The sequence below is a fragment of the Erpetoichthys calabaricus genome, chromosome 16 (genome assembly GCF_900747795.2).
Source record: "Erpetoichthys calabaricus chromosome 16, fErpCal1.3, whole genome shotgun sequence".
Taxonomy (NCBI): Eukaryota; Metazoa; Chordata; class Cladistia; order Polypteriformes; family Polypteridae; genus Erpetoichthys; species Erpetoichthys calabaricus.
In genome coordinates, this window is record NC_041409.2 from 67,325,326 (window position 1) to 67,343,792 (window position 18,467).

General features: G+C 40.0%; 1 protein-coding gene across 1 annotated transcript in view; it reads right to left on the reverse strand.

Annotated features, from left to right (window-relative positions):
- The window catches only part of ttll5 (tubulin tyrosine ligase-like family, member 5), a gene marked incomplete at its 5' end in the record, with an annotated part of 276,912 nt that overhangs the window by 197,462 nt on the left and 60,983 nt on the right, over window positions 1–18,467 (reverse strand). Inside the window, one exon of the mRNA XM_051919744.1 lies at window positions 9,643–9,724. Coding sequence (XP_051775704.1) covers window positions 9,643–9,724 — 82 coding nt within the window. The remainder of the gene's footprint in view (window positions 1–9,642; window positions 9,725–18,467) is intronic.

Genomic DNA, 18,467 nt, shown 5'->3' on the forward strand with positions numbered 1-18,467 from the left:
ATCAAAATGTATAACTGGGATCATGTAAGCACTTAAAAAGTTCCAAATTTAAACTGAAAACAACAAAAATATGAAACAAAGTTTAAAAGCCTAGAATTCTGTGGCAAACCACAGTGTTTTATCCAAGCCTTGGTGCCCCCCACATAACAGAAGCCACAATATTCAGTTTTTACAGTTATTTGCGCCTTAACAGCAGACTGGCTACAAGACTATTTTAGCACTGAAACAGCACAATCACAGTATCTGGCAGAGGAAAAGGGTGTATGAATACTATAAGCAAGAAAGACAATACTTCAGCTGTAAACTTGAGGCTGCACTCATGGTTCAAACGTCTCCCAGCATTCATTACCTACGCATGAATGTGTTTTCTGATGATTAGATATATAGTGGGTATAGAAAAGAATCACCCCCTTCGAAATATTCCCATTTTATTTGCTTTACAGCCTTAAATAAAAACACACACAAAAAATATTTCTTTCCAGCTTTACTTACTCAATGCAACCTATAACATCCAAGGGAAACATATCACAGCTACAGTTCAGAAAAATGATAACAAATCAAAAACAAGACATACAGAGATTAATAAAGGATCACCCCAATGTCAATATTTTGTTGAACCACCTTTTGCTTTAATGACAGCCTTGAGTCTGTTGGGGTACTTCTCTATCAGCTTTGCACATCTAGATTGAGCAATATTTGCCCACTCTTCTTTACAGAACTATTCAAGTTCGGTCAAATTGGACAATGAGTGTTGGTGGACTGCTATCTTCAAATCTTTCCAAAGATTTTCAGTGGGATTTAGGTCTGTGCTCTGACTGGGCCACATGAGGACATTCACTTTTTTCTCCTTCAGCCACAGTGTGATCAATTCTGCTGTGTGCTTCGGGTTGTTGTCATATTGAAAGGTGAACATTCTGCTCATCTTCAACTTTCTGGCAGAGGGTATCAGGCTTTCCTCAAGAATTTCACGGTATTTTGCCCCATCCATTTTTCCTTCTACCCTAACGATAGCCCCAGGCCCTGCAGCAGACAAACACCCCCACAACAGGATGCTCCCACCTCCATGCTTTACTGTAGGTATGGTGTGTTGTGGATGGTGAGCTGCATTGGATTTCCGTCAGGTGTACCATTTGGTATTGAGGCCAAATAGTTTGATTTTGGTCTCATCTGACCATAAGACCTTTTTCCACTTGGCATTAGAATTTTCAAGGTGCATTCTGGCAAAGTTCAAACGAGCCTCAACGTGGCCTCTCTTGAGAAGTGGCTTTTTCCTTGCGACCCTCCCGAAAAAGCCACAATTGTGAAGCACTTGTGAAATTGTTGTCACATGCACACAATGACCACTCTGTCGTAAAATCCTGTAACTCCTTCAAAGTGGCCATTGGCCTCTCGATAGCCTCTCTTACCAGAGTCCGCCTTGCTCTTCCATCCAACTTGGATGGACAGCCAGATCCAGGGAGGGTCCTAGTAGTACTAAACACTTGCCACTTTTTTATTACGGATTTTACTGGGCTCCTTGAGATTGATGAAGCCTTTGAGATTTTTTTGTATCCATCTCCTGCCTTATGTCTGTCCACAACACTATCCCTGAGAAGTGGCTTGCCACCCATAGTCAATTGTTTGCTGTCAGTTACACTACCAAGCAAGGGAATGCTCCAGGAACAGCTGTTTTTATGCTTCACTCATCAGAATGATTACAATTGATCACAGGTGGAAGCCAGTAACCATGGTCTGCAATGGACATGGTGGCTACGTACACCTGATTGAGTTTACAAATATTGTTTGGGGGGTGGGGGGGGGGGTGATCCTTTATTAATCTCAGTATTGTTTTTGATTTTTTTAAATCTTCTGAACTGTACCTGTGATATCTTTCACTTGGATGTTATAGATTGCATTGAGCAAGTAAAGCTGGAAAAAATATTGGTTTGTGTGTTTTCATTTAAGGCTGTAAAGCAAAAAAATGGGAATATTTCGAAGGGGGTGATTCTTTTCTATACCCTCTGTATAAGTGACACATGATTTTTTTTTTTTTTTTTGACTAAATAGAAAACTCGCTTGAATTTCGAGTTCACTCCTGGCAGGATTGGGTGTCATTTTAAACCGAATTGACTAAACCATTCCCTTCCATTCAATTATTCACTTCTTACAGTGTGGCTATCTTATATTGCAGCTTTTGAATAAACTGGTTTATATAGTTTAGATGCAATACCCAAAATCCCCCATCACTTGGAAATAAAAAAATAACATAACAAAAACCCCTGCTCACATTAAATTATCACTAAAATGCTTTATCTCTACAAGATGTAATATTTTGCCCTGTAAATTCAAAGTATCTCAGCTATCAGCAATCCTCTGTGTTAAAGAAAGTAATGACAAATGCAAGCCTACTACAAATCCGTGCTATTGATGGATGGATCCTGATGGGACTGATGTAGGTGAAGAAGTAATCAAATATTTTGGGGTGAGAGAAAGGGTAATCTTAGGCTACACGCACTTTCTGATATATACAACAGCACAGGCATTATTAAGTGTTTGAGACTGGTTGTGCAACTGTGTGTGGCAGTGTGTCCAGAGGTAAATCAATAATTAATCACTGTGGTTCCAATACCAACTAATTTATACAATATTTACATATTCATCAGGAGTACAATAATCCTTAAACTCTACAACAAGATAGGACTCTTGACCAAAAGTACATCCCATAAGTTTTGGGTTTACTATTTATGTTTGATCTGGTAATTCAGGATGCAACTATTTAACAATATCTGAGCAAAAAAAAAAAATATTTGCTTAGCACCTTTTAAGATAACGACTTGTTAAAAGATGTGGAGTAACGGAAGATTTTTTTTTCCTTTTTTCATGGAGATTTTTCACATTGTTTGCCATTTTACAGAACTGGTGACTACTGAGATAAACTTCCTTCTTTCCATTCTGCACTAAATCATCGGATTACAATTTTTTCTTGGCCACCACTATAAAATATATAGTGTAAGTAACATATAAAAAATATTTTTGGGTGAAGTATTCCATTAACACCTTATTCAATCCTTGCAGAACAAGCAAACATTCAATAATACTGAAGTATGAAGTGCTCTCTGATAAACTCAGAAGAAATCAAACTTAAGTCTCCTTAAGTAAGGAGACTGCAGTTTCAATTAATGAAGCACTGTGGGTGCAAGGGTATACATGGGCTGCCCAATCTGTTAACTTCATTAACAAAATAAAGCACAGGGAAGGGCTATAAATATATATTAAAAAAAAAAAAAAAAAGAAGGTAAATACTCAGCAAACCAAATTAACGTAAACAAGACACAAGGAGAAAAAACAGGAGAAAGAAATGAGAGAAAAAAGCTAAAGTGTGACTCAGGCGCCGCCGAGAGTGGCAGCCTTTTCAGTAGCTCCGTGTACGACTTTATTTTTCTACCTTTTATTTTTCTCTTTTTTTTTTATTATTTTTTATTGATCACTCCTATCACTTTCTTTTATGTGGATTCGTTCCCTGGACACTTTTACTTTTACAACGTGGACATGGATTTTTACACGCCGAGACTCGTCTATTCAAGTAGTCAACTTCAAGCGCTGAGAACAAATGCCAGTGTCAGTGTGGTCCGCTATTTACCCGACGAGGTAAGAAGGCGGTATCGTGGCAGCAGAGCCGGCACTAAGCTAAAAATGAAGCGGTTTGCGAGAAAGTGGAGTTTTAAGCCTTCGGTGCCTTCTGTGATCCTAGGAAATGTGAACTCAATATCAAATAAGATCGACGAACTGGCTGCGCTGGTGAAAAATGTCAGAACCGACAGAGAATGCAGTTTGTTGTGCTTTTGCAAAACGTGGCTAACTACCACCATCCCAGATGCTAAAGTGGAGCTACCCGGGTTTAGCACAGTTAGAGCGGACAGAGACGCAAGTACCTGTGGGAAGCACAAAGGAGGAGGTCTAGCTCTCTATGTCAATACAAGGTGGTGTAACTCTGGACATGTAAATGTCAAAATCTCCACTTGCTGCAGGGACATCGAACTGTTGGCCGTAAGTTTGCGTCCCTATTACTTGCCCAAAGAGTTTGGCCACGTCATTGTTGTTATTGTTTACATCCCTCCTCGGGCGGACGTGGAGATAGCGAGTGACATCATCCATTCTGCTGTTGCTAAGTTACAAACGCAGCATCCTGAGGCGCTTGTGCTAATCGCTGGAGATTTTAACCATGTGACACTGGACAAAACATTACCTGCCTTCTCCCAGTATGTGGACTGTAACACCCAGGGAAATAAGACTATTGACTTACTGTATGCAAACGTTAAAGACGCATACAGAGCCACCCTGCTGCCTGCGCTTGGGAAAGCAGATCATAACCTGGTTCTGCTTCAGCCTCACTACAAACCAAGTGAGGGAGCTACCTACAACCACACACTCATTCAGGAAGTGGTCCCCTGAGGCAGAGCAGGCTCTGAGAGACTGCTTTGGACTACGGACTGGGATATCCTGCAGGGATCACATAGTGAGAACATTGAGGAGGTTGTTGACTGCACTACTGACTACAACAACTTCTGTATGGACATTGTAGTTCCAGTAAGAACAGTACGCTGCTATGCTAAAAACAAGCCATGGATTACAAGTGACATCAAGGGCCTTTTGAACCAGAAGAAAAGGGCTTTTAAAGGCGGTGATCAACATGAGCTCAAGCGCGTGCAGAAGGAACTCAGAGTCCAGCTCAGGGCGGCGAAGGAGCAGTACAGGAGAAAGCTGGAGCAGAAGTTGCAGAATAACAGCATGAAGGAAGTGTGGGATGGGATGAAGATCATCACTGGCTGCAGCTCGAAGCGGGGTGCCACCATCGAGAGAGACGTGAAGAGAGCAAACCAAATGAACAACTTCTTTAACAGGTTTGACCACCCTAACCCACTCTCACCTCGGAGTACTACACCCTCCACCCATCCTTCTGCTGATACCAGCATAGTAGAGACATCCCCACCCATAATTACAGCAGCGCAGGTGAGCAGAGAGCTGAGGAGACTTTGTGCCAGCAAAGCAGCGGGTCCAGATGGAGTATCGCCATGACTGCTGAAGGTCTGTGCGCTAGAGCTGGGGAGTCCTCTACAGCGCATCTTCAACCTGAGCCTGGAACAGAGGAGACTCCCGAGGCTTTGGAAAACATCTTGTATCACCCCAGTCCCAAAGGTATCACGTCCTAGTGAGATGAACGACTTCCGGCCTGTCGCTCTGACGTCACATGTGATGAAGACCATGGAGCAGCTGCTGCTTCACCACCTGAGGCCACAGGTACGCCACACCCTCGACGCTCTGCAGTTCGCATACCAGGAGAAGGTGGGAGCGGAGGATGCCATCATCTATATGCTACACCGATCCCTCTCCCACTTGGACAGAGGCAGTGGTGCTGTAAGAATTATGTTTCTAGACTTCTCTAGCGCCTTCACCACCATCCAACCTCTGCTCCTTAGGGGACAAGCTGACAGAGATGGGAGTAGATTCATACCTAGTGGCATGGATCTGTGGACTATCTTACAAACAGACCTCAGTATGTGCGTCTCGGGAACTGCAGGTCTGACATTGTGGTCAGCAACACAGGAGCACCGCAGGGGACTATACTTTCTCCGATCCTGTTCAGCCTATATACTTCGGACTTCCAATACAACTCGGAGTCCTGCCACATGCAAAAGTTCGCTGATGACACTGCTATCGTGGGCTGCATCAGGAGTGGGAAGGAGGAGGAGTATAGGAACCTCATCAAGGACTTTGTTAAATGGTGCGACTCAAACCACCTACACCTGAACACCAGCAAAACCAAAGAGCTGGTGGTGGATTTTAGGAGACCCAGGACCCTCCTGGACCCCGTGATCATCAGAGGTGACTGTGTGCAGAGGGTGCAGACCTATAAATACCTGGGAGTGCAGCTGGATGATAAATTGGGACTGGACTGCCAATACTGATTCTCTGTGCAAGAGAGGACAGAGCCGGCTATACTTCCTTAGAAGACTGGCGTCCTTCAACATCTGCAATAAGATGCTGCAGATGTTCTATCAGACGGTTATGGTGAGCGCCCTCTTCTACGCGGTGGTGTGCTGGGGAGGCAGCATTAAGAAGAAGGACGCCTCCCGCCTGGACAAACTGGTGAGGAAAGCAGGCTCTATTGTAGGCATGGAGCTGGACAGTTTGACATCCGTGGCAGAGCGACGGCCGCTCAGCAGGCTCCTATCAATTATGGAGAATCCACTGCATCCACTAAACAGTGTCATCTCCAAACAGAAGAGCAGCTTCAGCGACAGACTGCTGTCAATGTCCTGCTCCACTGACAGACTGAGGAGATAGTTCCTCCCCCACACTATGCAACTCTTCAATTCCACCCGGGGGGGTAAACGTTAACATTATTCAAAGTTATTGTCTGTTTTTACCTGCATTTTTATTACTCTTTAATTTAGTATTGTTTTTTGTATCAGTATGCTGCTGCTGAAGTATGTGAATTTCCCCTTGGGACTAATAAAGTATCTATCTATCTATCTAAAGAAAAGGTATGTTTACAAACAAGGCACAATCCAAATCTTAACACTATGTGAGACAGGTTCAGGGAGCCATGAATTAGCACTTCCATCTTTTCCGACTTATAACCTTTCACTTTGATAAATGCTTTGACACTACTGGCTTAAGCTATTTTATTAAGAAAAAATGTCATGCATTCCTTTGGTCTAACCGATTAGGCATGCAGCTTGAATAAGGGTGGAGATGTGAAATCAATTAAAAAATTCCAGTAATGTTCATTCAATTCAATTTATTTTTGTATGTAAGTATTCACTTCAACAGATGACATACAAAAATCAGATATTAAATAAAAATAATTTCATCTTGGGTCTACCAATGCATGCACACACACACCAAAAAGAAAGCACCTCTTCAGCCCCTTCTACCTTGCCAAGTCCATTTTTTGGAACAATGAAAATTTTACAATTAATCTAAACAAACATCTTAGGGAAAGGACAAAAACTACAAAGAAATAGTGAGAAAATGTAAAAACCACACAGACTGAGTAACCAGGCCATAATGCAAATCTAGTCTGCCAGGAGCTATGAAGCAGAATCATTAAAACACCTGGGCAACCCTCAAGATGCAGGCCTGTTGAAAATTCAAGAGATACTCATAGAGGTATGTATCATTGATCCACCAAGGAGAAATACTGGAGTATTTTTCTGGTCTTCATTTTAGCACCAGGTACAGGCATTAGGCATGAGACAACAGACAGTTTTTGTACTGCAGCAACATAAGACATGTTAATAAGCACACATAAGAAAGAATGTCAATGTACTCTCTACTAGTAACAATAATGACATTATGAACCTAAAATGTAAAGTTACTGCATTGCAAAACCATCCAGCTTTAAATGCATAATGTTTTATGAGTTAACATTAAACACTGCTCCAGAAATGTCTGTCCTTTTATTTTCTGCTTGAATGCCTTATTGACCTGTTAGCTGTGGGTCTTGACTGAATCTATGAAGATATTGAAATGAGACAATATTCCCTGCAGTTGAAAACTGTCATTGGGTGTAAACGTAGTAGAAATAGATGTGTAATGCAACCAGAAAAGCAAGTATTGAGAATTTGGCCGGTTCCTCTCTCTACCACTGAAGATGACTGCTTTCGAAAGCAATGCTAGATGCACTGATGTATAACTCATCATTGCTTTAATCTACCTTGATTCAGTATCAGTGAAAAGTGTAACAATGTCTCATGTACTCATTCTCACATTCACAGCTTGTGAGAGCAGCACCAACTGCAACTTACTGCTCCCAGTAGCATTTGAGTAAATCACAAGAACTGTTCTGATATAATGATAAATTTGTGCTTTGTTGGTATCAAAAGAGCTCAACTTGAAAACAAGCCTATGGATGAAGTGGTGAATTTGTCAAACAATGTAGTTATTTGCCGCTCTCATCCAAGGAAGCAACTCACTGTGTGTGTGTGTGTGTGTGTGTGTGTGCTTGAAAACTGGTAAATGAGCTCCAAGCCACTTTCACATTTGATGTCATGCACAGACAACTTTCAGCTTTACATTATTACACAGATTGTGAACAATGGTTCTTCCAAAGCACAGTCGGTTTATTTTGTTACATATTAGTTTTAATTTTTCAGTAAGACATTAAAACATCTTGCTCTTGATAAAATAATAAGTCTGTTTTGAACCTGCTCGTATGTTATTCACATCTGCTTTTTGGCACATGCATATTTTGATGCTTGAATCCAAACAAAGTTTAATAAAAGAGATCCTTAGTGTTGAACTTTCCATTTGTGGTGTCACAGCAGTACAGTAATCCCTCGCTATATCGCGCTTCGACTTTCGCGGCTTCACTCCATCGCGGATTTTGTATGTAAGCATATTTAAATATATATCGGCGGATTTTTTTCTGGTTTGCGGATTTCTGCGGACAATGGGTCTTTTAATTTCTGGTACACACTTCCTCAGTTGGTTTGCCCAGTTGATTTCATACAAGGGACGCTATTGGCAGATGGCTGAGAAGCTACCCAACCACAGCGCGTATTATGTATTAAATAAAACTCCTCAAATATATTGTGAGCACGGAGGCTGTTTGCACCCCTAGAGGACACGGCCGCCCCTCAAAAAACGCTGAAAGATTACCTTCACACTGCTCCCTTCTTTGCTGGGCTTACATGTGGCTGCTTTGCAAGCGATATACTTCCCACATGGTGCTTCGCATACTTAAAAGATCAAACAGCACGTATTGATTTTTGATTGTTTGCTTTCCGCTCTCTCTCTCTCTTGCTCGCTCGCTCTGACATTCTCTGCTCCTGACAGGAAGGGGTGTGAGCAGAGGGGCTGTTCGCACACTGGCCTAGAGGATACGGACGCTCCTCAAAAAAATGCTAAAAAATGCTTGCTCCCTTCCTTGCAGCTACAGTACTTTGTCCGGCGGTGCTTCGCATACTTAAAAGCCAAACAGCCCTATTGATTTTTGACTGTTTGCTTTTTTCTCTCTCTCTCTGATGCGCACTCCTTTGAAGAGGAAGATATGTTTGCATTCTTTTAATTGCGAGACGGAACTGTCATCTCTGTCTTGTCATGGAGCACAGTTTAAACTTTTGAAAAAGAGACAAATGTTTGTTTGCAGTGTTTGAATAACGTTCCTGTCTCTCTACAACCTCCTGTGTTTCTGTGCAAATCTGTGACCCAAGCATGACAATATAAAAATATCCATATAAACATATGGTTTCTACTTCACTGATTTTCACCTTTCGCAGGGGGTTCTGGAACGCAACCCCCGCGATGGAGGAGGGATTACTGTACTCAAAAACCTTCAGATTTTGGAGCATTTTCGATTAGGGATACTCAACCTGTTTATTGCAAAACATTAAAAAAATGCAACATTATTATACTGTAACCTATGTATCAGGAGAACATCATATTTGTGAGGTCTGTAGAAATACTGCACATACGCATACATAACCATCCTAATCTACAACCAGATTAGGATTAATAATGTCTATGGTTATTCATAAAGGTTAATGAGAAATAACTATCAAAGGCAATAATGCATAAAGCTACCTTTAAATTTCTCCCAACTCATTAGTAATTAGGAATGTGCAAATTTATTTTTTGAAGTCAATTGACAACTCTTACCATGCCAAGGATGGAGAAAGGTTTACTTCCAAAAGCCAAGGTTTAAGAGTAGAGTCAATGAGGACATCAAATCCATACAACTCTGGAAGAAAAAGACAAAAGAATACTACATTTTTCACTAAACAGAACATATTCCTTTAGCTTATATAAACATTTTTTTTCAATGTCAGAATGGGCTGCTTGTAAACTAGAAGAGGGACAGTTCCCATGAAAGTGTACTGTACATCTCATCACTGCTACACAAATATTGCTTGGCTACAGAGCCACACCTTTCACTTTTACAACTGCTTAGGCTTCCAACCAACCCCTTGATCTTCCTAGAATTTATTGAATTCAGACCAAATGACTATATACCAGTGTTATACCTCTCTCTGTTCTCTAGTTCTCTGTTCAGCTTCACCCATAAGTGCAAGATTGACTGGATACAAGAGCCTACGGAAGCCTTACTTTCTCTCATCCATCACTATATAAAACTAACCGATTCAGATCTAGAAATGCACAATACAGTAATCCCTCGCTATATCGCGCTTCGCCTTTCGCGGCTTCACTCCATCGCGGATTTTATATGTAAGCATATTTAAATATATATCGCGGATTTTTCGCTGCTTCGCAGGTTTCTGCGGACAATGGGTCTTTTAATTTCTGGTACATGCTTCCTCAGTTGGTTTGCCCAGTTGATTTCATACAAGGGACGCTATTGGCAGATGGCTGAGAAGTTACCCAACTTACTTTCTCTCTCTCTCTCTCTTGCGCTGACGTAGGGGGGCTGTTCGCACACCTAGACGATAGGGACGCTCGTCTAAAAATGCTGAAAGATTATCTTCACGTTGCAATCTTTTGTGCAGCTGCTTCCTGAAACGACATGCTGCACAGTGCTTCGCATACTTAAAAGTTCGAAGGGCACGTATTGATTTTTGCTTGAAAAACAAACTCTGTCTCTCTCTCTCTCTTTGTCTGCTCCTGACGGAGGGGGTGTGAGCTGCCGCCTTCAACAGCTTTGTGCCGCGGTGCTTCGCATACTTAAAAGCCAAACAGACCTATTGATTTGTTTGCTAGAGATTGTTTTCTCTATCTATGTGACATTCTGTGCTCCTGACACGCACTCCTTTGAAAAGGAAGATATGTTTGCATTCTTTTAATTGTGAGACGGAACTGTGATCTCTGTCTTGTCATGGAGCACAGTTTAAACTTTTGAAAAAGAGACAAATGTTTGTTTGCAGTGTTTGAATAACGTTCCTGTCTCTCTACAACCTCCTGTGTTTCTGTGCAAATCTGTGACCCAAGCATGACAATATAAAAATAACCATATAAACATATGGTTTCTACTTCGCGGATTTTCTTATTTCGCGGGTGGCTCTGGAACGCAACCCCCGCGATGGAGGAGGGATTACTGTACCACACTCTTATGTCTGTCCAATATATTTAGTGCATTTCCTTCACAAAAAACTGTGTCCATTGCTATAAATTGTATTTCAATAACATTCACATCTACCTAATTCTTAATTCTAATTTTCATTGTCACTTCTTAAACGTAGACTGTTCACTAGAGCCAATAGGAAGGCTTCTTGGTGCATTTAAATGAACAACCTCCTTTTTTAAAATCTGTTAGATTCCCCCGTCCCTAGAAAAGAAAGAATAGGTTTTATTTTTTTTTTTAATGTATCGATGTCTCAGAGACCCCATTTTACCCAAGGAACAGACATTTTTTATTTATAAAAAAAAACCTTCACTTAATTACAATGGTAAATTAATGTGTAGTCATGATTGTGAAAAAAATTTTTGACTTGCAATATACTTTCAGCTGTCTATTAACCTATTACTTCTAAGACTTCAAAGTCGCAAAATTTCTGAAAGCAAATTTAAGCAAACTGTTTTAACTCCCCTTTTGTTCCTTCAGCATTTTAGCATGATTCTCTTTGAAAAATCATATAGCATGATCTTTGTATTTTCTGACATGCCAGCAACAATATTATCCTATATGATCTGGTTCATCTTTCCTTCTGAATTTATCCAAGAACTCGCACTACCATTGCTTTTAAAACTAAAATTGCAAAAAAAATCTATTATATAAAAAATCATGGGACAAGACAAGATTTTTTCAGAGAGACGAGACGAGACATTTTCAGAGAGATAATTTCAAGTCCCACAAGAAGAGACTTTGTGCCAAGAGATGAACTGAAAACCCAACAGGTCCAAGCGGGGGCGGAAATAAAAGACAAAGAGTAGAAGACAAAGTAGAACGTCGTAAACTTAGTGAATAGTGAATTTCCCCTTGGGATTAATAAAGTATCTATCTATCTATCTAAAGAGGTTCAAAAATTGTGTGATACACACAGGGCTGTGGAGTCGGTAGATAAATTCTTCGACTCCGACTCCTTAGTTTCTGGTACTTCTGTCTCCAACTCCTCTGTATTTAATATGCTAATGTATTTTCCATGCTGACTGAAGGAAGGCAACATACACGTCATTTAACCACATACAGTGCATCCTGAAAGTATTCACAGCGCATCACTTTTTCCACATTTTGTTATGTTACAGTCTTATTCCAAAATGGATTAAATTCATTTTTTTCCTCAGAATTCTACACATAACACCCCATAATGACAACGTGAAAAACGTTTACTTGACGTTTTTGCATATTTATTAAAAATAAAAAAACTGAGAAATCACATGTATATAAGTATTCACAGCCTTTGCTCAATACATTGTCGATGCACCTTTGGCAGCAATTACAGCCTCAAGGCTTTTTGAATATGATGCCACAAGCTTGGCACACCTATCCTTGGCCAGTTTCGCCCATTCCTCTTTGCAGCATCTCTCAAGCTCCATCAGGTTGGATGGGAAGCGTCGGTGCACAGCCATTTTAAGATCTCTCCAAAGATGTTCAATCGGATTCAAGTCTAGGCTCTGGCTGGGCCACTCAAGGACATTCACAGATCTGTCCTGAAGCCTCTCCTTTGATATCTTGGCTGTGTGCTTAGGGTCGTTGTCCTGCTGAAAGATGAACCGTCGCCCCAGTCTGAGGTCAAGGGTGCTCTGGAGCAGGTTTTCATCTAGGATGTCTCTGTACATTGCTGCAGTCATCTTTCCCTTTATCCTGACTGGTCTCCCAGTCCCTGCCGCTGAAAAACATCCCCACAGCATGATGCTGCCACCACCATGCTTCATCGTAGGGATGTTATTGGCCTGGTGATGAGCGGTGCCTGGTTTCCTCCAAACGTGAAGCCTGGCATTCACACCAAAGAGTTCAATCTTTGTCCCATCAGACCAGAGAATTTTCTTTCTCGTGGTCTGAGAGTCCTTCAGGTGCCTTTTGGCAAACTCCAGGTGGGCTGCCATGTGCCTTTTACTAAGGAGTGACTTCTGTCTGGCCACTCTACCATACAGGCCTGATTGGTGGATTGCTGCAGAGATAGTTGTCCTTCTAGAAGGTTCTCCTCTCTCCACAGAGGACCTCTGGAGCTCTGACAGAGTGACCATCAGGTTCTTGGTCACCTCCCTGACTAAGGCCCTTCTCCCCCCATCGCTCAGTTTAGATGGCCGGCCAGCTCTAGGAAGAGTCCTGGTGGTTTCAAACTCCTTCCACTTACGGATGATGGAGGCCACTGTGCTCATTGGGACCTTCAAAGGAGCAGAAATTTTTCTGTAACCTTCCCCAGATTTGTGCCTCGAGACAATCCTGTCTCGGAGGTCTACAGACAATTCCTTTGACTTCATGCTTGGTTTGTGCTCTGACATGAACTGTCAACTGTGGGACCTTATATAGACAGGTGTGTGCCTTTCCAAATCATGTCCAATCAACTGAATTTAACACAGGTGGCCTCCAATTAAGCTGCAGAAACATCTCAAGGATGATCAGGGGAAACAGGATGCACCTGAGCTCAATTTTGAGCTTCATGGCAAAGGCTGTGAATACTTATGTACATGTGCTTTCTCAATTTTTTTATTTTTAATAAATTTGCAAAAACCTCAAGTAAACTTTTTCATGTTGTCATTATGGGGTGTTGTGTGTAGAATTCTGAGGAAAAAAATGAACTTAATCCATTTTGGAATAAAGCTGTAACATAACAAAATGTGGAAAAAGTGATGCGCTGTGAATACTTTCCGGATGCACTGCAACAACTGGCTAGGAAGCTGACTCTCTACCGTATTGGCCGGTTAAACAAATAACAAAAAAATGAAAACAATAAGGTCTTATTTATTGTTTTTATCAAGTGACTACAAAGTAGTAGCATGCATAAAAATCAGAGAACTTTACCAGTTCAAAAAATAAAAACCATGTTCTTCGGTAGTTTTAAAACAAAAACAAAGCTTAACTACAAGAACAAAAAACAGTTTATATATTAAACTTGGAATACAGCTGTAGAGTAGAATAGCTGTTAAATGCAATCCAAAATTAACTCAATGCAATGTTCTAATAAACAGAATTGCTTCTGCCAGATCCTCTTTCATAGAAGCTCTTAAATCTGACTTGATTATTTTTAGAGCTGAAAATAGTCTTTCAACACTGACTTGGGTGGGTGGCATTGCTGTTACAGTTCTAGCCACATCACTAATAATCTCTGGATCAACAAGGATGGCTTCTTCTATAGTCAGTTTCAATGAGTGATCATACTTTTCAACTTCTTTTAATTCTTTAAAAAACTCCTGCTGGAATTTCTTTATTTGGACATTTACAGGTCATTTATCTTTCACGCATAAATGATGTTGGTTTGCTTTAGAAACTTCCATTTTGTCCGAGTAGGAATCAAAGTCTAATTCTTCATTTGAAGAGGATGATCCTGAGTTACCAGTGCTTATAGCTTCATCCAGTGGTGGTGTTTCAGGTAGTAGTAATCCCTTCATGTGAACTGCTACATCATAGAGTGCCTTTTTTCCATTAGTAATCTGGTCACTGCTCAACAAAATTTGGTTCATTGGTTCAAAATAAATAGCAGCTAACAAGATTTGATTATCCAGTAAGAGACTCTCTCTTTTCTTCATTGAAGATACAATGCCATCAGCTATTAACCCTCCACTTTTGCTCAGGCAATATATCAAGCTCTTCCATTCCAAGAAAAATTTACCGGGTGTTAAATCTTCATATTGCAACCTCTTGGTGACAGTAAAAGCGTAAGAAAGTAAACTTTCCAGTTCTTTTACTTGTGCCCACTGGCTTTCAGTTAATAAAACATTTTCATTCTCCAGTTCTTCAAGAAAGTCTTTTAGTTCAAGCAAACACTTTACCATCAAATAAGTGCTTCCCCAGCATGTTGTTTGATCCAACATGGCTCCTTTTCCTGCACATCTTTTCAAAATGGCATCTGTTTTAGGAGCCCTGGCTGCAACAGTTACTTGCCTCAATTTGCCAATTAGAGTAGCTGCATGACAATCTTTCAATCCATCTCTTTTGCAGAGTATGAACAGCACAATGCATATGTTGAATAATAGTAAGCTTAGATGCTTCTTCAGCAATGTTATCCAAAATATCACTATTCTGTTTGGTTTCGCTTTCTCTGATACTTGCAGAACTGTCTTCCTCTGTCTTCCATCTGTTTGTCATTTTCTTCATCTACTTTATTCATTTTCTCAACTGTGCTTAACATATTAGAAGCATGATCTGTCACAATACATAGAATCTGTTCCTTTTTCATTTCAAAATCTTCTAGAACAGGTGGTGTGCAAAGTTATGCTAAAGTTCAGCCCTGGGTGGGAGCATATGTGGAGAGTGCTGACAGAACACCCGGAACATACATCAGCCCACAGCACACACCTACACCTACATCATTACACTTGTTTACACTCAAATGAACTTGTTAAACACATTATATTTGAAATAAAATGAAAACACTTTTTGTAGTGTACCATAATCCAGATTACAATATGAATGTCTGGTTGTTTAATAGCTCAGCTGAACTTCATACTAGTAGTAACACAACTATGCACTGGGCTTTGTTCTTACATCAGAAGTACTTAATTATGACTATTGTTTGTGAAATGGGACATTTGAACTTACTGTATTTTTTTTTCATTACAATTTAAACTTATTAGGTACATTTTTGCTGACTTCAGGTACCCAAAATTGTCTCAGACTCTGACTCCACAGCCACACATGTAGAGCAGGTTAGAGATTATGAAAGTACTAAAATTCAAAAGTCTCAAAAAACTGATAGTAAAGATTGCATTAGCACTAACAAATGGAAATTATTACTCGGTGAAATAACGGAACAGCGAAAAGAGATCGAACATATGGGCATGGTCCGGTTTATATTTATGATCACGGAGAAGCGTTGCAACATAGAATCAGAAGAGTTAAACGTTCAGACATATTAGAATTCTACAGTCAATAATGGATATAAATCTAAACGTCCAAAAGTATCGCATTTTACACAAAATTTATCTGAAAAACAAGGACAAGGAAGTTCTCTTGGATTTCTATATGAATCTGAAAGATCACGCTTGCATATATAATAAACCAACATGTGATGAATTGCCAGCGATAATAGTTTAGAAAGACTTCTAGGGGGGATGACATCTAACACTGCAAAGTCAATTACACAGTTTGTAACTGACCACAACTTAGCAGACCCCTGGAGGTTTCTAAACCCAAACTCAAGAACATATTCTTTCTACTCACCAGTACATCATTGCTACTCAAGAATTGATTATTTCTTTATAGATAATAATTTCTTGCCTATGATTAAATCTTGCAAGTACGATGCTATTGTTCTTTCTGACCATGCACCTCTGACCTTGGAGCTAAAGTCACTATGCCCCACATACCGACCTCGCAGATGGCGCCTTAACCCACTTCTATTAGCAGACGAGAACTTTACTGAATTTATATCCAAACAAATCAGTTTCTTCCTAGAGACAAATACATCTTCAGAGGTTTCTGCAGGAATACTCTGGGAAACTTTAAAGGCCTTCTTAAGAGGACAGATTATTTCATATCTTTCCCACAGGAATAAATCAGAAACCAAGAAAGTATCAGAGGTAAAAAACAAAATTACTAGAGTAGATGAAGAACATACCAGGCTTCCAAGCAAGGCTCTACATAGGAAAAGGCAGGTCCTGCATTCAGAACTCAACCTCTTGACAACTAAAGAAACTGAACAACTAATTTAAAAATCCAGGCATCATTACTATGAACACGGAGAGAAAGCTAATAAGCTTTTAGCTCAACAAATCCACAAACAAGAAGTTCGCAATGCAATCCCAGTAATCACCAACAGGAACGGAGATGAAATCATTGACCATAAAAATATAATGCATACATTTAGAGACTACTATAAATCCTTATATTCTACCGAGTTTAAAGAAGACAATACACAATCTAATGCATTTCTGGATACATTACAGATGCCACAAATAGGTACTTTTAGGGCGGAGGAACTAGATAAACCACTGGCGCTATCAGAATTACTAGATGCTATAAAGTCACTTCAAGGCGGGAAAGCAGCAGGCCCTGATGGCTACCCTGCAAAATTTTATAAGAAATTCTCCGCTCAGCTAGCTCCCCTCCTATTAGCAACATTTACAGAAGCTAGAGGCAATCAAATTCTAACTCAAACTTTTCGCCAAGCATTAATCAGTCTTTCCTAAACAAAATAAGGACTTATTACAATGTGCATCATATAGACCAATTTCACTTCTGAATAATGATGTTAAGATACTCTCAAAAATCATAGCTAGAAGGATGGAGAAAGGGCTGCCTTTGGTAATATCACAAGATCAAACTGGATTTATCAAGGGTCGACACTTATCTTCCAATCTTCGACGCCGGTTTAATGTAATATACTCACCAACAAAGTCAAACACCCCAGAAATATTAATATTATTGGAGGCAGAAAAAGCATTTGACATGATTGAATGGAAATACCTTTTCACTGCATTAGAGAAATTTGGGTTTGGCCCGAACATTTGTGCATGGATCAAACTACTATATACCAATCCAGAAGCTTCAGTTTGTATTAACAACATTTGTTTAGACTACTTTAAACTAGAACGTGGTACCAGACATGGTTGCCCCTTGTCACCACTGCTATTTGCAGTCGCCATTGAACCACTGGCGGTCCACTGTCGAAATTCTTATCAGATAAAGGGGATTTTCAGAGAAGGACTGGAACAGAAAATTTCTCTATATGCAGATGATATGGTACTGTATATATCAGATCCACAAAATTCTGTGCTCGCAGTCTTAACAGCACTTACAGAATTTCAAAAGATCTCTGGTCTCAGAATTAATTTGAATAAAAGTGTGCTCTTTCCAGTGAATTCTCAAGCACACAATATTAGATTGGACACCTTCCCTTTATCATCACAGATCAGTTTAAATACCTAGGGGTAAACATCAGAAGTAAACATAAAGCTCTTTATCAACAAAATTTCGCCGTCTGTATGGAAAAACTTACGCAAGACTTGCATAGATGGTCAACCCTTCATCTCACTCTAGCTGGAAGAATTAACGTTGTTAAGATGAATATCCTTCCTAAGCTACTTTTTTATTTCAAAACATTCCAATATACATTAATAAATCATTTTTTAAGCAATTAGATTCAACAATAACCTCATTTATTTAGAACTCAAAACACCCATGTATCCAAAGAGCTACAAAGACCTAAGGCAGAAGAAGGTGGCATGGCTCTACCCAACTTTCAGTTTTATTACTGGGCAGCAAACATACAAGCTATAAAAACCTGGATACAAATAAATACATACACAGGCTTGGTTCACAATGGAATTCAAATCCTGCAGTACTTCTTTATATTCCCTGCTTTGTGCCCCAATAAATTCAAGTTATTGCCAATATACAGTGGGGCAAAAAAGTATTTAGTCAGCCACCA